Raw genomic sequence first — 23710 nt, 5'->3', positions numbered from 1 at the left:
TGCCCTCATGGAGGCTGCAGTGTGAGAAATAAGCAATAAACAGATATATGAGAAAGTCTGTCATTATATATTTTGAACTATGCTATAAAAAGAAAGACATGGTTTCTTGAAGGCTGAGAGCACTCATAAATGAGACCTACTTTGGAAGAGGGAAGATTGGTTTTAAGAAGGGAAATTTGAAGAGATTGCAGGCTTCTTAGGAGTGGGCCAGGTGAAGAGAGGCAAGCAGTGGAAAGGAAGAAGATTCCTTGTAGAAAAGAGCAAAGGTGGGGTTTTCAGGGAAAGAACTCCCTTATACTGAGACCTGTGCAAAGTTACTGAATCCATAATTTGACATGCATTCGCTAGTCCTCACTAGGAGCCGATGGGAGCTATGAGCTTCTGTTTTTCCACAAATGAAATAGAAATAGGCTGGGCACGGTGGCTTACGCCTGTAAATCCCAGCACTTTGGGAGGCTGAGGTGGGCAGATCACTTGAGATCAGGAGTTGGAGACAAGCCTGGTGAACATGGTGAAATCCGATCTCTACTAAAATTACAAAAATTAGCCGAGTGTAGTGGCATGCGCTTATAGTCCCAGCTACTCAGGAAGCTGAGGCAGGAGAATGGCTTGAACCCAGGCAGAGGTTGCAGTGAGCAGAGATCGTGCCACTGCACTCCAGGCTGGGCCACAGAGTGGTCTGTCTCAAAAAAAAAAAAAAAAAAAAGGAATTAAAAAAGGATATTAGTGAGGATAAAATGAGATTACACATCCCAAATCTCCTTATAAACAATAACACTGCTGAAAAATATACCAAGAAGTGTACTTTTTGAATATTCCTGCCTGGCAGAAACACTGAAAATGACTGGATTACATAAATTTTGACAATGACTGGATTATATAAACCCAATCACCTAACAAAGGGCATTACATTAAAAAGTTTAATATCATCCTTTACTCTGAACATTTTCTGTTCAAGCTCGGGTCCCACCCAGGTCCTTTGGTTTAAGAAATAACTGTTTTATTGTTTATCTTCATATGAGACAGAGTTTCACTCTGTTGCCCAGTTCGGAGTGCAGTACCGAGATCTTGGCTCACTGCAACCACCGCCTCCTGGGTTCAAGTGATTCTCCTGCCTCAGGCTCCCAAGTAGCTGAGATTACAGATGCGCAACACCACGACCGGTTAATTTTTGTATTTTTAGCAGAGATGGAGTTTTACCATGTTGGCCAGGGTAGTCTCGAACTCCTGACTCTGGTGACCCGCCAGTCTGGGCCTCCCAGAGTGCTGGGATTACAGACGTGAGACACTGTGCTTAACCTGAAACAACTTTTGATTAGGGACTTGCCTGTTGCTACAACCTCCATTCATCCCCTGCTTTGCTCTAGGACTTTATTTTCCACCAACTGGCTCCTGGCTGCAGTTCTTAAACTGGAGGTAGATTCAAAACATATACCGTGTCCTGCTTTTCTTGATATGACATTTGTGGAAGGTTTCCATTTGAGGGAAACTTCTTGACTTCATCTGTTGGAGTGATTTCCGAAAACCCAAGATTTTTCTAGGACACTTTAAATTTAACATGTTTACTGTACTCCGATTTTTCTTCTTTAGCTATCTTGTCTATATTCAGCTATAGTTGGAAGACAGGTATTAGGATGTGATAGAATTTTGGAGTCAGACTTAGAAACTGACCGCCGTTTTAGAAACTGACCACCAGCTCAGCCAGTTTCTAATTAAGTCACTTCATGTCTTTGAGCTTCAGTTTCAAAATGGAGAGGACAACAGAGCCGACCTCCACTGGAAGATAAAACTAGGTGGTGTGCATTTATTTAATGCAGTCTGTGGCATGTAAAACGGGCTCAATCAATTATTATTATTATTACTATCACTTGGAGAGTCAAGTGGCACAATTTTATCTCATTCTAAGGCTAACATATTACAACTATCATCTAGTAAAATAAATATAAACAACTATATAATAAATGAAATTTTCCTTAATCTAATAATATTTTTTGAGCCGTGAACCTACTGCACATTCGTTTAGATTTGTAAATTAGATCTCCTGCCACACTGCCTTACACAGAAAAGGTGTTGAGAATATCAGTAGATTAGTCAGCAAGGAAGGTGCTAATTGGCCTTTTTACTCAGTATCAGAATTCTAAACTGCTTCCATGTATTATTAAACCATATTCTTACCTTTCCAATCTGGCTGTTGGGTATAATTCTGTCTTACTTGCTTTAGATGTTATATATAAAATAAGGCAAGACTGTTTCAGAGACTCAAAAATGAAGGTTAATCTTCCTTCAATAAGTTTTTACTGATGGCCACGAATATAAAAAAGATGATCAAGCTGATTTATTTTCTGCCTTGGGTTGTCCAAATACCCAGGTGAACACATTGATGAGCCCAGCATTCCATTTTGCTTGTATTCCTGATGAGTTTACAAGCTGCGAACGTGATGAATAACTAATCAAGAGAATGCAATGCACAAATGTGGAGGGAGGGTTTATATCTGCACAGTCCCTTACAATGAAGTAAATGCCAAGCAAAGACGCATGCCCAGAGCAGTTATGGAAAGACCAATCAAAGACTTAGCAGGTTGATGATTTCATCATTCATTTAGCATTTATTGAGCATGTACATTGTGCAAAGCAGTTAGCCAAATTACATATACATGGATTTATGGTATAAATGTATATACATGTAATATATACACATACACAAGCCCAACTTTAAAAAATTCCAGGCATCATGTGTCAGAATGTTACAATCACTTTGAACGATACACCTTTTCTGTAATAATGTGTGTATTGTAAAAAAAAATTCCAATAGTGATTAGTAACAACCAGATACTGTGACCGTGCCCCATTGCCATTCCATGGGAGATGCAAGAGCATTGTCTCAGTAATAAAATATGATGTTATCAGGCATTTATGGCTCCTGGGGAAAAAAATGCAATTGATTGCTGTTTTGATATTATCTCTGACTATGCTTGCTTATAATTTGCCATGTCTAATATTTAGTAGCCATTTTGAAGTTAAAAAAAAAATCAAGGTTCGCATTGTAACCACAACTCAGCCTTTGTGAACAGGAATCCTGGAGGCTATTAATCAGCTTTTAAAAGAAGTAAGTCACGGTGGTGGTGGGGTAATCTGAAATTTTGGAAATTCCGAGCTCACTTTAAGAGTTGAGATGGGTGGGAGGGCTGAAAACACCACCATTCATCATTCTTCAGTTATCTCGAGACTCAACTTAAACATTTGTAATCAAAAAGATGGGAGGGGACACGGGTCACATCTCAGGTTTGGGGGAGTGTGTGTGCATGTAGATGTGAAAACTGAGCCAAAATATTCCAGTGTGAAGAGACCTCCCTTCTCGGCTGGTGGACATCAACCTTACAAAGTAATCTTTGGAGCATACTACCAAATACACCCGTTCCAAAACTTTTACTTACGCTCCTACTTTTTAATAAGTACGCATCTCCCCCCATTTTCTTCTCCTCTCCAAGGACTCAGATAGTTGGAGCGAGGATGGGTCCCCCTCTGATTTCGTCTCCGCCCCAGCCAATCTGAGCCCGGATGCTAATTAGCTGCGCTCCCCTGATGAACACGCCTTTGTCACAAGTAGGCCCGGACTACAAAGCCCAGAATGCCTCGCCCCTCCCTGATCAATGAGGGCTTATTTAAATGATCTCTGAGGTCTTGGACCCAGGCCAATCAGCTGTCAGGGCTCATGATAAATCGCAATGCATTATTGATAATAATAATTACTGGGACATGCGCGTTCCGGCCGAAGGGGGGTAAATTTCCCAACTCCAGGAATTTGTGGCGGAGAGGGCAAATAACTGCGGCTCTCCCGGCGCCCCGATGCTCGCACCATGTCGAGGCGCAAGCAGGCGAAACCCCAGCACATCAACTCGGAGGAGGACCAGGGCGAGCAGCAGCCGCAGCAGCCGACCCCGGAGTTTGCAGATGCGGCCCCAGCGGCGCCCGCGGAGGGGGAGCTGGGTGAGTGGGGCTGGGGCGCCCGCCCGGGGAGGGGAGCTTCCCGGACGTACGCGGGATCCTCGAGGGCGCGGGCTTCGGGGAGCGGGCGGCGTCCAGCGCAAATTCAGGAACCGAGATTTGGGGGCTCAGTGCCCGGGAGGAGAGGTCGCCTCTTCTCCCCACCACCCCGCCTTTTGCACGTTTCACACTTTTTTCTTCTCCCCTCTTGTGTAAGTTTCACCCCCAGCTTTCTCCCCTTATTGTAAAATTGACCCCCCACTCGCTCCTCCGTTCTCCTCGCTCCCGAAAAGTTCCCTTCTCCTTGTCCTCTGCCCCTCACTTAACTGGTTCCACTCCCCTCACTGGTGTTCCCCCCTCCCTTGTAACTTAGGTCCCCCTCCCTCGCGTCGCTCTCAAAAGAAAGAACCCTGGGGATCCTCACCCTCTCCACCAGCCCGTGGGGGCTTTTCTTGGAGGCTGGAGGAGGGGCGCACCCCTGGAAGACCCCCCGGAGGAGGACGATCTGTTGCACGCGCCCCTCCCGGGCCAAGTGGGGGGAGGGGGCGCGACCTCTCCCACCCTCAGGAGCTGGGGTGCGGGCCACCCGCGCTGCGCAGGGGTTGGAGGGAACGGAGAAGTGGGGGAGGAGGGCTCAATGTTTCCCTTCAAAATTTTTTTGTTTTTTGGTTTTCGCCTTTTCTGCCCGGGCTGCGCCGCCTGCCGATCTTCGCCCTAACCTTTCGGGGCCTGACCTCCAGCCATCTTTGATTTCCGACTTCCTAAAAATAACCGCGGCAAGCCCGAGGGTGCGAGCCCCCAGTGGCCGGGGTGGCGGACGCGCGGCAGCCCCGCTGGGGTGCACCGGCCTCCCGTTTTGCGTGGCTTTTCTGGAGCGCTCGGCTTTTCACATTTGCGCCCGGGCGTGAAAGGGGAGCGGTGGGGGGCCAGGGCAACTCCCGCGGCTGACCCGGCCCACGCTTCCGCGGCCAGCGTTTCCCGGATCGAGGGGAGTTCGGGACTCCAGCCGCGCCGGGAGCGGCGGGGCCAACCCTGTTCCCACTTCATCACTTCACCGCAGAGGTTTTAGGAGCGAGGCGGTTTCCCACTATCTCGTCTCCATCCCGGCCCGCCAAATTGTCGCCTGATAAGTTTTTAGCGTGCGCGTGGGGGGAGGGGGGATTTGTAGCCGCCTCTCCGGCCTTGTTCGTCGCTCCGCTCCCCGCCTGCTTTCTAATTTCCCTGCAGCAGACGGGTGTGCGCGGTAACCCCGGAGGACTCTCAGAGCCTATCTCTGATGCCCGGGGTTTCCCGAGAGGACGGTCGCCACTTTTTGGCTTCCGTACCCCCCACCCTTTTTGTCGGAGACTGAATGTAATACGTTTCCCAAGTTTATAATAGGTCAATAGAATCCCCCGTTTAACATTTTTCCAGGGCAAATTAAAAGGATCGACATGACGGAGGGGACGGCTGGGCGTTTTCGGGGCGCCGGGTGGTCAGCGCAACGCGCACCCTGGGTCCCAGGCGCCTGGAGGGACTCTCTTTGTGCCTTGGTTGGGGGCGGGGTGGGGTGGGGGTTGAGGGGAGCGTGAAGGCTTCGTGGCCTGGCCCACCTGGAACAAAAGGGTTAACCCTCAGCCCGCCTGCTTCCTTCGGAGAGGAGGGGCGAACTCCTGGCTCTGACCCCTCCCCTGGTCCTACGCTGACCTCCCCTTCCCCCTTCATTTTGGGTGGGCGCACACACGTGGGGCTTTTGGTGGTGTTTGGCACCTTTAGGGAGGGAAGCTTGTTACGGGAGGGCTTCTGAAATTAACGATGTTGGAGTTTGGAATCAGAGTCAACCTTAGCTGAGCTAAGACCTCAGGCCTGGCCGTGCGCTGCCACTGCGATTTGGGAGGGAGGGGAGTTGGCTATTGATCACCAGGGTTGTCGCGGACAGCCCACCCGGCCTGCGCGCGGGCGCCCCCTGGAGGCCCAGCTTGAAGCATAGCCCTTTGCTGGGAGGCGGGGTCCCTTCGCAGGTGCTGGCTCACACCTGGTGGATGGGACCGGTTGCGGGGGTGAATGGAGAGTGCTGGGCTGGGCTGGGCCAAGGATGGGCACCCCAGGGGATTCGTGTCGGTCGCCTGTGTGATCGCCGTCTGTGCCTGCTGTTCTTTGCCAAGTCTGGAATTCTTGGTAATAACTCCTGGCGGCTAGAATGTGTTTGCAGAGCCTCCAATTGCCTCTTTGGGACAGAAGGTTGTTTTCCCAAGCAGTGCGTTTGTAATGGCTGCGTTTAGGTTGTTTGCATTTGATCTGCCTAAAATTATATAGTTAGATATATCATTCAGATATATATATCTAACTTAGATGGATGTATATGCCTCACATGATTTTTTGGAATGCAGATTGAGCTGGTCTTATTTTGCAAAGCCATTCGAGAATACAGTTTTCGAGGGAGGAAAATGACGTCTGGCGATCAATTAACAGATCAAAAAATCTGCAGGTGGTCGCGGGGCTAACACTACATACAGGAAAAATTAGCATTTTCTCAAAAGAGTTTCAAATGCCCTTTGTGCTAAACTGGATTACAAACATCAACGATTAGGATTCCCAAGTTTCGAATTACTCCTATTTCCAATTACTCACCAAATGACCCAGGCTGGCTAGAAGGATTTTGAGGTTAGTTAACGTTTCAGGCCAGCTTTCTACGTTAGACTTCATCTGGGTTTCCCATAGGGAGAGAAGCTACAATTTGCCAAACAGCTTCTTTTGTTGAATACACATGTGCAGTGCACAAGCAAATGATACTTTGTCGTTGGTGCTGCTGGTGGTGAGTTTCCTCCTGGGCTGTGGGTTGGGGAATCATCTTGGGAGGCAGAAGGCAATTAGCATTTCCTTTTTTTAAAATGTGAAGTGTTACGTTGATGCTTAGGAAGTCAGGTTTTAGAATGGGATCCGCATTCCAGTGTGGCTGTGTGACTTTCAGCTGTGTAACCTTGAAGCTAGCTTGGTGTTTTTTTTTTTTTTTCTCTGAGTTTTTGGGTTCCTCCTCTATATAGTGGTGATAAAATGCCCTGTTTAGATAATTTCAACTATAGAAGGGCTACTATGAATTGGGAATGTGATCAGTACTAATTTTGTTCAAAATACCAAAATGTTTTTATTTGTGTTTATTGTGTCAAGATGGTGTTGAGCTGCCAGTTGAGGCAATGTAGCAGAAACGGCAGTGTGCTGCCTGCCAGACACCAGGCTGGGGACTTGGGTGCGCTATCTTTAATTCAAGAAATTAAAGACCAAAATTGATAGTCATATTTTTACTCATTTTAAATTGCAGCACCTGTTTGAAATGGCTTTGCCTGTGGTGTCTTGTCTTGCTTGATGTCCCATGGTGCCTTGTTCTACCTTGCCCCAGAGTTCAAGGAACTGATTTTTTTTTTTTTTTAATAGCCTTAGGCCAGTTGGTGATGTGATGAGATTTTCTTTTTGGCATCTTTGACAAGGGAGCCATGATTGGTGCTTGGCCGGTTGGGTTTGGTGGCTTCTCCTCTGCCATCTTAAATGTTGGGATGTGTCTTCACATGGTTTAGATGAAGAGGTCCCAGAAACAAAACAATGTTGGAGTTTGGTTGGCTTCTCTGGGTTGTACTACCCTGGAAAAATGAATGGCGAAAAGAGTTCCAGAAGTTCTCTCTTCCTCATCACCTTTAGCCTACAGTACTTTTGACTATTTTTTTTTTAATGTCTAAACATTTTTAAAAGCCACTAAATCCAGATAAGAACTGCATCGCCAATCACCGCAATCCCCCCTAATCCCCGCCCCAATGAATTGTATGTCTGTGTCAGGTTTTGTTCAGGGGGACTCTGGAGACAGGCGACAAACACCCCTGCCCTGATGGGGTTTACAAACTTGCCTGATCTCTAGTTGGGGCAGAGTGGGACACTTCCCTAACCTTGGAAGCAAAAAGGGGTCACATGCCTTAGTGCCTAGGGAACTTTCTTTGAGCCATTTACTCTTTTTTTCCTCTCCAGCAGAATCCCTGAGTTTTGGTTCAAGGCTGTTTGAAACTTTGCCTTTTTTAGATCTTAACTAGGTAGAAACTTAAAGTCTAATTTGCCTTCTATGACTTGAGTTGAAAGGCTTTTTGACTGCTAAAATTAAACTGCTAAAGAGGCACTTTTCTTTAAACTGGTTAAATACTTAAGAAGGCATATAATTTCCTTTTGTTTTTTGGTAAGCAATTATCCTGGGGGTGGGGGAGGGTAGAAGATGTTGTGTGCTTTAGATAATCTAGTCATTGTAGTTCTTTAAATGTAGGAATGAAAAAAAGATAAGCTTGAGTCATAATGCTTTTATCAAGATATATAGGTTTTACTTTTTAAGCATTTCGGTGTCTCCAGATTTTGATTGGTCACTAGTAGATGAACTTTCTTCCTATACAATAGTAAGAGTATTTTCTATCCATTTGGCAGTGATTGAATCTAAGACCCCTGCTGGGTTTACTGCATTCTTCCAACTTATTGGATAACTAGATGCTGCAAGATAACATTCCTAAAATTCGGGGTGGGGGTGGGGTGGAGAAACGGAAGAACTAGTTGCTGTGTAATCCCTCTGAACTTTGCTTTTTTTCCTTTGGGGTTAACTTAAGCATGTCCAGCAATTGTTCATAACAGAATCTTCTTACTCCTTGGCAAATACAGTTTCGGTATTTACCAGTGGCGGCCTGGATGTAGAAGCACTTTTTACTGCACAAGCAAACAGAGCTGCTCCTGTTTTAAGACTCAAGTGGGATGTTGCTGGTGGAGGCTACAGAAGAGGCGAGCTTGTGTATACAGCAAAGGCAAGCTGGTATTCAGGCTGTAAATCACTCTTGGGAACTGCTAGATCCTTCTAGGGGAGGGAGCTTAACCTTTTTTATGCCATAGATCCCTTCTCAGTGTAATGTATAAAATACATAGACGACCAAGGAAATAAATTACATTGAAATATAGTCATCAAAAATGAAAACATTTTTCACTTAGTAATATCAGCTACTTTATTAATACAATAAATAACAAGATCTAGTAGCCCATCAGATAACAAGAATTTCCAAGTCGTAACAACTTATAACACTATATGAAAATATCTGTGGTCTCCACTGATGACAAAGTCACAGGTTCTTTTTTTTTTTTTGAGATGGAGTCTCGCTCTGTCACCCAGGCTGGAGTGCAGTGGCCGGATCTCAGCTCACTGCAAGCTCCGCCTCCCGGGTTTACGCCATTCTCCTGCCTCAGCCTCCCGAATAGCTGGGGCTACAGGCGCCGCCACCTCGCCCGGCTAGTTTTTTATATTTTTTAGTAGAGACGGGGTTTCACCGTGTTAGCCAGGATGGTCTCGATCTCCTGACCTCGTGATCCGCCCGTCTTGGCCTTCCAAACTGCTGGGATTACAGGCTTGAGCCACCGTGCCCGGCCACAAGTTCTATTAATACCACTGTGGTATGTTCCTTATATTCATCATTGAACGAAATGTTGAATTTTAGTTCAGCTAAGTGAAAATTAGTATTTTTTTCTTATCTAATTTCATAGACCCCCTGTTTAAAAATGCCTCTGTTAAACAGAACATGTATATTTTCATGTGACATTTTCACGTGAAATACATATTTTCACATGTGATACATTTCAAGTGATGTTTTCACCAATGCTATGAAAACATTTTATTGATATTACAGTGGTTTGTGACCTTCCAAAGGACATAAATGTATATAATATGTTTGTGATATTAGAACTTTATAAGGGGGGAGCTATTAGGGAAAAATAACTTTAAAACCTCCATAGAGGGGCAAGATGAAAAAGTTTCTCCCATAGAGAGGAGAGACTCTGCTCTAGAAGAAACCATTATGAATTGGGCCACTCATTTTAGTGCCGTTGAATAGTATTTAAGTCGCCTCTGTCTTCTAACTAGCAAGCAGTGTGTCATCTTGAGCCACTTAGTTTTGAGCCTGTTTTCCACATCTGCAAAATAGAAACAAAGGAGCTTGTTTGATTATGTGGCTATGAAGATAAGTGACTGGGCTGGGCGTGGTGGCTCAGGCTTGTCATCCCAGCACTTTGGGAGTCCGAGGCGGGCGGATCACGAGGACAGCAGATCGAGACCATCCTGGCTAACCCGGTGAAACCCCGTCTCTACTAAAAATACAAAAAATTAGCCGGGCGAGGTGGCGGGCGCCTGTAGTCCCAGCTACGTGGGAGGCTGAGGCAGGAGAATGGCGTGAACCTGGGAGGCGGAGCTTGCAGTGAGCCGAGAACCGGCCACTGCACTCCAGCCTGGGCGACAGAGCGAGACTGCGTCTCAAAAAAGCGACTTAAGGCAAGGGTGTCTAATCTTTTGGCTTCTCTGGGCCACATTAGAAGAATTATTATCTTGGGCCACACATAAAAGACACGGACACTAATGATAGCTGATGAGCTTAAAACAAATTGTAAAACTATCTTATGTTTTAAGAAAGTTCATGAATTTGGCCGGGCGCGGTGGCTCAAGCCTGTAATCCCAGCACTTTGGGAGGCCGAGACGGGCGGATCACGAGGTCAGGAGATCGAGACTGTCCTGGCTAACACGGTGAAACCCCGTCTCTACTAAAAAATACAAAAAAAAAAAAAACAAAACTAGCTGGGCGAGGTGGCGGGCGCCTGTAGTCCCAGCTACTCGGGAGGCTGAGGCAGGAGAATGGTGTGAACCCGGGAGGCGGAGCTTGCAGTGAGCTGAGATCACGCCATTGCACTCCAGCCTGGGCGACAGAGCGAGACTCCGTCTCAAAAAAAAAAAAAGAAGAAGAAAGTTTATGAATTTGTGTTGGGTTGAATTCAAAGCTGGCCTGGACCTGGGCTGGACAAGCTTGCCTTAAGGTGTAAGAGTATGAAGTATGTTTTTGTTCTTGCTTGGAGAGGTTGGTGGTGGTTAGCTTTTGGCCTCTAAAAAGCAGAATGGAGTGGTTAATGTTTTTGCATGGGCTTTATTGAAGGTTTTCTTTTTTCTTTTTTTTTTTTTTTGAGAGACAGTCTTGCTCTGTTGCCCGGGCTGGAGTGCAGTGGCACAATCTTGGCTCACTGCAACCTCCGCCTCCTGGGTCCCATTTCAAGCAATTCTCCCAACTCAGCCTCCCGAGTAGCTGGGGTTACAGCAATGCGCACGCCATCACGCCTGGCTGACTTTTCTATTTTTAGTAGAGACAGGGTTTCACCACGTTGGCCAGGCTGGTCTCAAAAACTCCTGAACCCAAGTGATCCACCCACCTTGACTTCCAAAGTGCTGGGATTACAGGTGTGAGTCACTGTGCCCAGCCTTGGTCTCCTTTATTTCTGGAGGCTGTAAAGCGTTTGCTTTTTCTGCACCCTAATTTAGTTAACCAAAATCTTACTGACGACCAAGGTGCATCCATTTTTGTTGCTGTTTGTTAACATGAGAAATGCTGCAAGGAATATCCTTGAAGTACATCGAGGAAATTCCTAAAACAGGAATTGCTGGGTCAAAGGAAAATTGTACTAAAATGAAGATGTTGCCAGATGACTTGCTGAAAGAGCTGTATCTGTCTACACACTCCTACCAGTAATATGTATTTCCTTCCCTCAGAAGAGAAAATGTTTTAAAAAGTTTCAGTTAACATTCTTGACACATAATTGTCAAAATTGCTTTTCTAGAAAGATTGTGCCACCTAACACTCCCACTTAGTGCTGGTTTCCACTCTTGGGAAATCATACAGATAGATACTATTTATCTGAGAGTTGGTGGTTCCCAGATAAATAGTTGCCAGGGTTCTGGGAATTGACGAGCATTTTTATCTTGCTCATTGCAATGAGGCAGATTCGCAGTGGTATTGGGGCTTAAGGAGAGTTTGTGCTGGTATCTGCAACTGGAACTCTACCTGGAGGTAGCAGCATTGCACTGCATCCTAACACTTTCAGAGCAACTTCTGGAAGTCCTAGAACTAAGACAGGAATGGGTGGTCTACTCCCACCCCTTCCTAACCAAGGCAACCTCCCAGGCTCTCCTGTCCCACCTTAACATCTCTGAGAGGAAAGAGAGTTGCAGTAAGACAGAAGACACATGATCAGAGGGGTACAAATGAAGGGTTCCAATAGAGGGTGTGAGAACTGCATGTCTGGGGTTTAATACTGGCTCTGCCGTTTACTTGACATGTTACCTTGGGCAAGTTCATGTCCTCTGTGCCTCAGTTTCCCCTTCTGTCAAATAGGGTAATAGTTTCTGTTTCAGAGTTGTTAATATAATAACATACATTGTTTAGAATCATACCTGGCCACATACAAAGTAAGTGCTCAAAAGTTATCTGTCAATAACTTTTGTTATGTTGCACAAGTCACATTATTTCTCAGAGTCTCTGTTTTTCACATCTTTATTTTTTCATTGTTTATTTATTTATTTTTGAGATGAAGTTTCACTCTTGTTGCCCAGGTTGGAGTTCAACGGCGCAGTCTCAGCTCACTGCAACCTCCGCCTCCCGGGTTCAAGCGATTCTCCTGTCTCAGCCTCCTGAGTAGCTAGGATTACAGGCATTCGCCACCATGCTGGGCTAAGTTTGTATTTTTAGTAGAAATGGAGTTTCACCATGTTGATCAGGCTGATTTTGAACTCCTGGCCTCAGCTGATCGCCTGCCTCGGCCTCCCAAAGTACTGGGATCACAGGTGTGAGCCACTGCACCTGGCCTTTTTCTCATCTTTAAATGGAGCTGATATTTAATAGGATTGAATGATTACAGTGTGGGCATCTGTGGGTACAAAATCTGAATTATAGGAAGATAGTGGGGCTCATCTTTTCACCATTGGGCCCCCAACCCCTGCTTTGCACACAGTAGGAGGTCAGTATTGTGGAATGAGAGGCATTACATTGTTTTATTGTAAGGCATTGTTCTCCTCAGCCCTGGTTGAATCAGTAAATCAAGGCATCTAATCATCTAATCACCAGGTTGTCATCTCGTGATTATGCGTGCTCAGTAGGCATTCTTAGGGATGAACCCATTTGCCTACCAAGGCCAGGTTGGCCCTGGCCAGCTTTTTAACTCTGGCAGGCCAGACCTGCCCATGGCTCTTGTCTCTTCCCCTGACCCACCCCCAGCCTACACATACCTTGCAAGACTTCATATTGTGACCCAGTCTGAAATAAGTAAAGATTAAACCAGTTTGTTAAGGCCATGCTTCAAGATCAGTCCTTCCTGGAAACCCATTGGTGGACTGTGCTGTCAAAAGTCCATGGATTTGGCCGGATGCAGTGGCTCATGCTGTAATCCCAGCACTTTGGGAGGCTGAGGCAGACGGATCACTTGAACCCAGGAGTTCAAGACCACCCTGGCCAACATGGTGAAACCTCATCTCTACTAAAAATACAAAAATTAGCCAGGCGTGATGGCGGGCGCCTGTAATCCCAGCTTCCCAGGAGACTGAGTCATGAGAATAGCTTGAATCCAGGAGGCGGAGGTTACAGTGAGCCAAGATTGGGCCACTGCACTCCAGCCCTTCCTGGCATTTTCCTTGTGCATTTGTACTTTTTTTGTTTGTTTTGTTTTTAGACAGGGTCTCACTCTGTCACCCAGGCTAGAGTGGCTTGACTTCCCAGGCTCAAGTGATTCTCCTGCCTCAGCCTCCCTGAGTAGCTTGAACTATACATGGACACCGCCATGGTCAGCTGTTTTTATCTTCTTATTTTTTTGTAGAGACAGGGTCTCATTGTGTTGCTGGTTTCGAACTCCTGGCCTCCCAAAAGTGGCCTCAAAGTGCGGGGATGACTGGTGTGAGCCACTGCACCCAGCCACGTTTGTACATTTCTTTTTTTTTTTTTTTTTTCACCCAGGCTGGAGTGCGGTGGCCGGATCTCAGCTCACTGCAAGCTCCGCCTCCCGGGTTCACGCCATTCTCCTGCCTCAGCCTCCCGAGTAGCTGGGACTACAGGCGCCCGCCACCTCGCCCGGCTAGTTTTTTTTTTTGTATTTTTAGTAGAGACGGGATTTCACCGTGTTAGCCAGGATGGTCTCGATCTCCTGACCTCGTGATCCGCCCGTCTCGGCCTCCCAAAGTGCTGGGATTACAGGCTTGAGCCACCGCGCCTGGCCAGTACATTTCAAAGACAGGTTTTGTTTTAAGCGAAATGGTCATGTTGTACATATTGTTGCGCAACCCATTTCTTTCACTTAATTTCTATGGCATACAGAAATTCTGCATACTTCTTACGCTGTGGGTGGGTGGGCAAAAATTTACTTCTTTGCTGCTATGAATGTTTCTGACAAAACAAACAAAAAACCCTAGATCATTGTAGGCTTGTGTGAATGTCTTCTGTGGTTTAGATTCGTAGGCTCAGCTGCTGGGTCTGAGGCATGCCTGTCTTTGTCCTGTGGCCCCAAGCTCCATTGATATCTTGGTGATGGGGTATACCTGAGAGGACAGCGGGGAGGTGAGAACAATGAAGTAGTCTTCGCCAGGCGTCTTGTGTAAAGGACCCCAGCATCTGGCTAAAACGTAGTCCCAAGTTCGGAGTTGGAATGTGTAGGCTGGCACTAACCCTAAAGTAAATAAGCCCCAGTTACAAAAGAAATTCAGGGATCAGCGTGTTTTTTGTTTTTTGTTTTTTTTGAGACAGAGTCTCAAAAAAAGTCTGTTGCCCAGGCTGGAGTGCAATGGCGCCATCTCGGTTCACTGCAACCTCCGCCTCCTGAGTTCAAGCAATTCCTGTGCCTCAGCCTCCCGAGTAGCTGGGATTACAGGAGTCCACCACCATGACTGGCTGATTTTTCTGTTTTTAGTAGAGACAGGGTCTCACTGTGTTGACCAGGCTGGTCTCGAATTCCCAACCTCAGGTGATCTGCCCACCTTAGCCTCTCAAAGTGCTGTGATGATAGACGCGAGCCACCGTGCCCAGCTCCCCCCATATCTTTTACTTGGGCAGAGTCCTTAGCTTTTTCTGTCTTGTTATAGGTGCTCCAGTGAACCACCCGGGGAATGACGAGGTGGCAAGTGAGGACGAAGCCACAGTAAAGCGGCTTCGTCGGGAGGAGACACACGTCTGTGAGAAATGCTGTGCAGAGTTCTTCAGCGTCTCTGAGTTCCTGGAACATAAGAAAAATTGCACTAAAAATCCACCTGTCCTCATCATGAATGACAGCGAGGGGCCGGTGCCTTCAGAAGACTTCTCCAGAGCTGTACTGAGCCACCAGCCCGCCAGTCCCAGCAGTAAGGACGGTCACAGGGAGAATGGCGGCAGCTCAGAGGACATGAAGGAGAAGCCGGGCGCGGAGTCTGTGGTGTACCTAAAGACAGAGACAGCCCTGCCACCCACCCCCCAGGACATAAGCTATTTAGCCAAAGGCAAAGTGGCCAACACTAACGTGACCTTGCAGGCACTACGGGGCACCAAGGTGGCGGTGAATCAGCGGAGCGCGGATGCACTCCCTGCCCCCGTGCCTGGCGCCAACAGCATCCCATGGGTCCTCGAGCAGATCTTGTGTCTGCAGCAGCAGCAGCTACAGCAGATCCAGCTCACCGAGCAGATCCGCATCCAGGTGAACATGTGGGCCTCCCACGCCCTCCACTCGAGTGGGGCGGGGGCTGACACTCTGAAGACCTTGGGCAGCCACATGTCTCAGCAGGTTTCTGCAGCTGTGGCTTTGCTCAGCCAGAAAGCTGGAAGCCAAGGTCTGTCTCTGGATGCCTTGAAACAAGCCAAGCTACCTCATGCCAACATCCCTTCTGCCACCAGCTCCCTGTCCCCAGGGCTGGCGCCCTTCGCTCTGAAGCCGGATGGGACCCGGGTGCTCCCGAACGTCATGTCCCGCCTCCCGAGCGCTTTGCTTCCTCAGGCCCCGGGCTCGGTGCTCTTCCAGAGCCCTTTCTCCACTGTGACGCTAGACACATCCAAGAAAGGGAAGGGGAAACCCCCAAACATCTCCGCGGTGGATGTCAAACCCAAAGACGAGGCGGTCCTCTACAAGCACAAGTGTAAGTACTGTAGCAAGGTTTTTGGGACTGATAGCTCCTTGCAGATCCACCTCCGCTCCCACACTGGAGAGAGACCCTTCGTGTGCTCTGTCTGTGGTCATCGCTTCACCACCAAGGGCAACCTCAAGGTGCACTTTCACAGACATCCCCAGGTGAAGGCAAACCCCCAGCTGTTTGCCGAGTTCCAGGACAAAGTGGCGGCCGGCAATGGCATCCCCTGTGCACTCTCTGTACCTGACCCCATAGATGAATCGAGTCTTTCCTTAGACAGCAAACCTGTCCTTGTAACCACCTCTGTAGGGCTACCTCAGAATCTGTCTTCGGGGACTAATCCCAAGGACCTCACGGGTGGCCCCTTGCCCGGTGACCTGCAGCCTGGGCCTTCTCCAGAAAGTGAGGGTGGACCCACACTCCCTGGGGTGGGACCAAACCATAATTCCCCAAGGGCTGGTGGCTTCCAAGGGAGTGGGACCCCTGAGCCAGGGTCAGAGACTCTGAAATTGCAGCAGCTGGTGGAGAACATTGACAAGGCCACCACTGATCCCAACGAATGTCTCATTTGCCACCGAGTCTTAAGCTGCCAGAGCTCCCTCAAGATGCATTATCGCACCCACACCGGGGAGAGACCGTTCCAGTGTAAGATCTGTGGCCGAGCCTTTTCTACCAAAGGTAACCTGAAGACACACCTCGGGGTTCACCGAACCAACACGTCCATTAAGACGCAGCATTCATGCCCCATCTGCCAGAAGAAGTTCACCAACGCCGTGATGCTGCAGCAGCATATTCGGATGCACATGGGCGGTCAGATTCCCAATACGCCCCTGCCAGAGAATCCCTGTGACTTTCCGGGTTCTGAGCCAATGACGGTGGGTGAGAACGGCAGCACTGGCGCCATCTGCCGTGATGATGTCATCGAAAGCATCGATTTAGAGGAAGTCAGCTCCCAGGAGGCTCCCAGCAGCTCCTCGAAGGTCCCCACGCCTCTTCCCAGCATCCACTCGGCATCACCCACGCTCGGGTTTGCCATGATGGCTTCCTTAGATGCCCCAGGGAAAGTGGGTCCTGCCCCTTTTAACCTGCAGCGCCAGGGCAGCAGAGAAAATGGTTCCGTGGAGAGCGATGGCTTGACCAACGACTCGTCCTCGCTGATGGGAGACCAGGAGTATCAGAGCCGAAGCCCAGACATCCTGGAAACCACATCCTTCCAGGCACTCTCCCCAGCCAATAGTCAAGCCGAAAGCATCAAGTCAAAGTCTCCCGATGCTGGGAGCAAAGCAGAGAGCTCCGAGAACAGCCGCACTGAGATGGAAGGTGATAGAGCTTTGGATTTAACTTATGTCCATTTTGGGCTCAAGGTCATCAAAAAGGAACCTGGGTTGAACTTTACAAACGGAGAGTATGACCTGAAGCAGCCTTTCTATAGGGCAATTAGCTTTTCTGTGCTTCTGGGTAGAGGGCAATAGTAACTGCCTCTATCCTAGTAACGAACATGCTCTTTATTTATGGTGGTCAATGCAAAATGGGTATGGACAGCATACCTTTTTTGTTGGTTTTTATTTTTGTCTTTGAGCCCCTTGGGACATAGGGGTAGTCTTTCTGTTTTGTTATATTTTTTTTCTTTGTGTTTCTCCACACTGATTCTGTATACGGGTGTCTTAAGAGTATGTTTGAGGAAGTGGCCACTGCTTTTTGACCACTGAAGTAAGCCGTGGTTCCCTGACTCTGAGGCCCCACTGCCTGATGTAATATTCACAAATTAACCACTCTTGAAGCAGGGAAAGACGAACCCATTTTAAATGCACGTATCTACTGAGAGGTGACTGTTGATGTCATTGATGGTAAAATAAGGGAAAAGCTGTATCATAGAATCAAAGAAAGATGGTGTCTGGGCATATACTTTAAAGGTAGTTTCTTACGTAGAAATTTGAACTTAAATTAGATATGTGTTTATATGTTGCCCATACCTTAAAAAAAAAAACCCAAAGTGGTACCTTTTCCCAAGCATTCCAGGCTTTCTTCTTTGTGCAGATAAACAATTCAAAGGAAGGTGTTAATTTCTGTTAAGGTGCTTTCAAGGTGTTAATTTCTTACAAAGCCAGCTCCAGACTCTCAAACTAGCAGGCAGTTATCTTTAAAGATCTCTTTTGCTTTGAAGAGAAAGAATGAATGTTGGATGATAAAGGTCTGGCATTTTCCCCCTCTGTGTACTAGGTCGGAGCAGTGTCCCTTCCACGTTTATCCGAGCCCAGCCGACCTATGTCAAGGTTGAAGTTCCTGGCACGTTTGTGGGACCCTCAACACTGTCCCCAGGGATGACCCCTTTGTTAGCAGCCCAGCCACGCCGACAGGCCAAGCAACATGGCTGCACACGGTGTGGGAAGAACTTCTCGTCTGCTAGCGCTCTTCAGATCCACGAGCGGACTCACACTGGAGAGAAGCCTTTTGTGTGCAACATTTGTGGGCGAGCTTTTACCACCAAAGGCAACTTAAAGGTGGGTTTGTGTGGCTTTCAGCAGGATGGGGGCTGGGCCTCGAGTGGCTTCTCCTTACTGGCACCATCCGTGATGAGTTCTTCCATCCTTCCATTCCTCCTTTGGGAGGCCGAGGTGGGAGGATTGCTTGAGTCCAGGAGTTTGAGACCAGCCTGGGCAACATAGGGAGACAATGTCTTTACACACAAAACAAAAATTAGTTGGGTGTGGTGTTGCATGCTTGGGTCCCAGCTAACTGGGAGGCTGAGCGGGGAGGAGGTAACATAAGGAGACCCCGTCACTACAAAATAAAAATTAGCTGGGCACAGTGGCATGCGCCTGTAGGCCCAGCTACTTGGGAGGCTGAAGTGGGAGGATCGCTTGAACCTGGGATGTCGAGGGTGCTGTGAGCTGTGATCACACCACTGCACTCTAGCCTGGGCAAGAGAGTAAGACCCTGTCTCTTCCAGCACTTTGGGAGGTAGTGGTGGGAGGATCACTTGACCCCAGGAGTTGAAGACCAGCCTGGGCAACATAGCAAGATGCCATCTCTACAAAAATTAAATTCATATAAATAAAAATAAAGAAGCTGAAAAGGATTTCAGAACTTGAAAGCCAGGCAGGAAAAATAATTAAGGAAAGCAGCCAGATGCTAGTAAGGTCCCTTCTGTAGCAGAAGCCTTGCCTACCACCCTAGATTAAATAGCATCCTGTTTCCACCATGGCCTTCTGCAGCTTTCCCAGCCAGATACATTTTCCTCTGTAGCAATTATTAGACATTGATGTTCTATATATTTAGATGTCAACTGCATCAGAGTATGGTCTGTTTTGCTCTGTCACCCAGGCTGGACTGCAATGGCGCAGTCTCGGCTCATTGCAACCCTCTGCCTCCCGAGTTCAGGCAATTCTCCTGCCTCAGCCTCCCGAGTAGCTGGAATTACAGGCACCCGCCATCGTGCCCGGCTAATTTTTATATATTTTTAGTAGAGATGGGGTTTCACCATGTTGGCCAGGCTCGTCTCGAACTCCTGACCTCAGGTGATCTGCCCGCCTCGGCCTCCCTAAGTACTGGGATTACAGGCGTGAGCCACCGCACCCTGCCCACAAATTGTTTTTAACTGAAATTTTTACTTAAATAAGTATAGATTTTCACTGGACTTCTGAAAAGTAATACAGAGACGTCCTTGTATGCTTTGCCCAGTTTTCCCCATTGGTAGCACTTTGCAAAACTGTAGTATCACATTGTAGCAATAATTGGGATATTGACTTTGTTACAATCAGCATATTCAGATTTTCCCGTTTTACTTCTACTTAGGTGTGCATGTTGTGTACTCTAGTTTTATTACCTGTGTAGGTTTGTGCATTTTAAAAATGTGAACTCTAGGCTGGGTGTATAACCCCATCTTGGTTGCTCTGGGGAGGAATGTTCGTTAGGTGATATAAGAAATCTGATTTTCTAAATATAAAGTGCAGACAGTCCCTGACTTAAGATGGTTTGATTTACAATGGTACAAAAGTGAGATGCATTCAATAGAGATCAGACTTTAGGTACCCATACAACCATTTTGTTTCTAGTTTTCAGTACAGTATTCAATCACATGAGCTATGAGCTAATTTTTTTTTTTTTTGAGACGGAGTCTTGCTCTGTCACCCAGGCTGGAGCGCAGTGGCATGATCTTGGCTCACTGCAACCTTCGCCTCCTAGGTTCAAGCGATTCTCGTGCCTCAGCCTCCCGAGTAGCTGGAATTACAGGCATGTGCCACCATGCCCGGCTAATTTTTATATTTTTAATAGACAGGGCTTCACCATGTTGGCCAGGCTGGTCTTGAACTCCTGACCTCAAGTGATCTGCCCATCTTGGCATCCCAAAGTGCTGGGATTACAGGCGTGAGCCACTGTGCCCTGCCTACATGAGCTATTTCAATGCTTTATTATAGAACAGTCTTTGCATTAGATGATTTTGCCTGACTGTAAGCTAATGCAAATGTTCTGAGCGTGTTTGAGGTAGGCTAAACTGAGCTGTGATGTTTGGCTGGTTAGATGTATTAAATGCATTTTAGACTAAGAATATTTTCTACTTACAGTGAGTTTATCCGGGCATAACCCCACTGTAAGTCAAGGATCATCCATATGTTAAAACACTGGGTAGAATGAAATCCATATGCAGATTGATTCTTGGCTTGCTAGTGAGCTTCAAATCTCTATTTTGATAAAAACCTTTCTGTCCTGTTCCCGTAGGTTCACTACATGACACACGGGGCCAACAATAACTCAGCCCGCCGTGGAAGGAAGTTGGCCATTGAGAACACCATGGCTCTGTTAGGTACGGACAGAAAAAGAGTCTCAGAAATCTTTCCCAAGGAAATCCTGGCCCCTTCGGTGAACGTGGACCCTGTTGTGTGGAACCAGTATACCAGCATGCTCAATGGCGGTCTGGCCGTGAAGACCAATGAGATCTCTGTGATCCAGAGTGGAGGGGTTCCTACCCTCCCTGTTTCCTTGGGAGCCACCTCCGTTGTGAGTAACGCCACTGTCTCCAAGATGGATGGCTCCCAATCGAGTATCAGTGCCGATGTGGAAAAACCAAGTGCTACTGACGGCGTTCCCAAACACCAGTTTCCTCACTTCCTGGAAGAAAACAAGATTGCGGTCAGCTAAGCAAGGGAGAACTTGTGTGGAAGGAGCAATGCAGACACAGTGAAATCTCTAGAATCTGCTTTGTTTTGTAAGAACTCATCTCCTCCTGTTTTCTTTTTCTTACTGATATGCAAATGATGTTTACGATGGTTGTGACCACAACCTCAGGCAAGTCCTACAATCACAATTGTGGCTATGCTGCTTTGCAAAAAGTTGAAAAAATAAAAAAATTCATACCAAAACAAATACAGACTGTTTCTTTTTGAGATGGAGTCTCACTTTATCACCCAGGCTGGAGTGCAGTGTATTGATCTTGGCTCACTGCAACCTCCCCTTCCCGGGTTCAAGTGATTCTCCTGCCTTAGCCTCCCGAGTAGCTGGGATTATAGGCACATGCCACCACGCCTGGCTCATTTTTGTATTTTGAGTAGAGACGGGGTTTCACCATGTTGGTCAGGCTGGTCTCGAACTCCTGACCTTGTGATCCACCCGTCTTGGCCTCCCAAAGTGCTGGGGTTACAGGTGTGAGCCACCATGCCTGGCACTTTTTTTTTCTTTCAATTTTGGAAAGAAGCGGATCTTGCAAAGTAGCTTTGTTACTTGTAACAGACGTATACATAGAACCTTTGTGCAACCTAGAATGACTTTTTCCAAAGACTTACCTATTTCAAGGTAGAATCGTTGGAACTTACTGAACAACAGTGGAAAAGACAACTACACAGCCTAATTGAGGGGAGAGGGGTAGTGTATACTTATATGGTAACTGGACGCGGGTAAAAGGACAAGGTCTGTCATCTCTTTAGGGACCTGTTTTATATGCCCCAATCCTGTCCCCATCTTGTTTGTTTTTTTTTTGAATGTACTTAAAAAAGGAACAACAACAAACTAGGGTTGTAGAATTATAAAATTGCTTCAACCTTAGAACCGTAAGTAGGAGGCCCTCAAATGGACTTATGTTAGTCCTTAGGGAGTCAATGTGTGTGTTGCTGCTTATTTAAATAAAGTTCAGCCCCGAGAGTGCCAATGTTTTCCCCACACCTCTTAGATGCCTTCCTCTTCCCGAACCTCAGAAGAGGTGGGCACCTGAGCGGGGAATCTCAGGTGACTTAGTTTGCCAGTGCCTACTCTTATTGAAGAACTGGGTTTTCATGCTCGAGAAGAAACTCGTGGAAGGGCGTGTTTCCCATCACAGGTTCACATACTGATTGTTTTTGTTGAATTTCCTTGGTGCGACTTATGCCAAGTAATTATGAAGATTTTTTGTTTTGTTTGTTTTCTTGCTGAATATTTCATGAAGGCTACGAAGTTAGAACAGGCAAGTCCTGGGTGTGAAAGCTTTAATTTATCTACCTCATTTATTTTTTTTTTGTAGCCATAGTGTCTGTTTTCCTGTTTTAAGACCGCTAAAGTATTCCCAGGCCCTGTCTAAAACCTAAGAGTTGACGTATTGGTGGGAAGAGGTGAACGTTCAAGATGATTTTGTGATGCCTTTTTTTTGGTAGTTTCCTTTTGTATACATGATATTGAGCAAACGAAACATTGCTCTTGGTTTAACAAGAAGGGAGAAAGAAAGAAAAAAAACTAACTGCTGGGAGAAAAGTCTTTCCCCTCTATGTGGAAGGTCCTGATGGAAATATGCATCCAAGACGAATAGCCAAAGTGTTGTCTCTTCATCGTTGCACCTGACTTTAGGATCCCGCCCCCCCCCCACCTTTTTTTTTTTTTTGCCAAGTTGTGCCTTTCCTTCTGGAATTGTAAGTGAACACGAGAATAGTACCTGTTTACACTGTGAAGTGGATATTGTTACAGAAAACACACCGGTGGCTTTCTCACTGTTGAGCTAATAATGCCTTGTGAATGTATGATCCACGGAGAAACCCCTGTAGTTGTACCTGCTGATGCTGTCTGTCTGTTGGAAAATAAATTTTGAATGTTTTTTTTTTTCTCACCCAGGTGTATATGGGAGTTTTTCTGGTACTTTCTTTTCTATACCTGAGACTCTTTACTTGACAATCACTTCCAGCTGCCTTGTGACACTCTTGTTCCTACAGTCAAAAAGATGCAGATGTGGTTATGTCCATGCTTGCCTCACTTTTCTTTTCTTTTCTTTCTTTCTTTTTTTTTTTTGACAGTTTCCCTCTCGTTTCCGCTGGAGGGCAATGGCATGATCTTGGCCCACTGTAACCTCCGCCTCCCGGGTTCAAGTGATTCTCCTGCCTTGGCCTCCCAGTAGCTGGGATTGCAGGCATGCACCATCACGCCTGGCTAACTTTGTATTTTTAATAGAGACGGGGTTTCACTATGTTGGTCAGGCTGTTCTGAAACTCCCGACCTGAGGTGAACCCGCCCACCTTGGCCTCCCAAAGTGCTGAGATTACAGGCGTGAGCCACCGTACCCGGCCTGTTTTTTCTTTTTTTTTTTTTTTCTTTTTTTTTTTCTTTTTTTTATTTTTTTGAGACGGAGTCTTGCTCTTTCGCCCGGGCTGGAGTGCAGTGGCCGGATCTCAGCTCACTGCAAGCTCCGCCTCCCGGGTTTTACGCCATTCTCCTGCCTCAGCCTCCGGAGTAGCTGGGACTACAGGCGCCCGCCACCTCGCCCGGCTAGTTTTTTCTATTTTTAATAGAGACGGGGTTTCACCGTGTTAGCCAGGATGGTCTCGATCTCCTGACCTCGTG

General features: G+C 47.0%; 1 protein-coding gene across 1 annotated transcript; it reads left to right on the top strand.

The window, feature by feature from the left end:
• The first annotated feature begins 3744 nt into the window (after positions 1–3744).
• On the top strand, positions 3745–22979 carry SALL4 (spalt like transcription factor 4). The gene is made up of 4 exons (XM_033186758.1): positions 3745–3987; positions 14906–17236; positions 18137–18417; positions 20636–22979. The coding sequence occupies exons 1-4, from the start codon at positions 3858–3860 to the stop codon at positions 21053–21055; spliced, it is 3162 nt and encodes a 1053-aa protein (XP_033042649.1). The 5' UTR covers positions 3745–3857; the 3' UTR covers positions 21056–22979.
• The last annotated feature ends 731 nt before the right edge of the window (positions 22980–23710 follow it).

This window comes from Trachypithecus francoisi, unplaced genomic scaffold, assembly GCF_009764315.1.
Source record: "Trachypithecus francoisi isolate TF-2019V2 unplaced genomic scaffold, Tfra_2.0 Lachesis_group21, whole genome shotgun sequence".
Classification (NCBI taxonomy): domain Eukaryota; kingdom Metazoa; phylum Chordata; class Mammalia; order Primates; family Cercopithecidae; genus Trachypithecus; species Trachypithecus francoisi.
The sequence above is the reverse complement of the archived record's forward strand: the minus strand, read 5'-3'. Positions and strand labels throughout refer to the sequence as shown.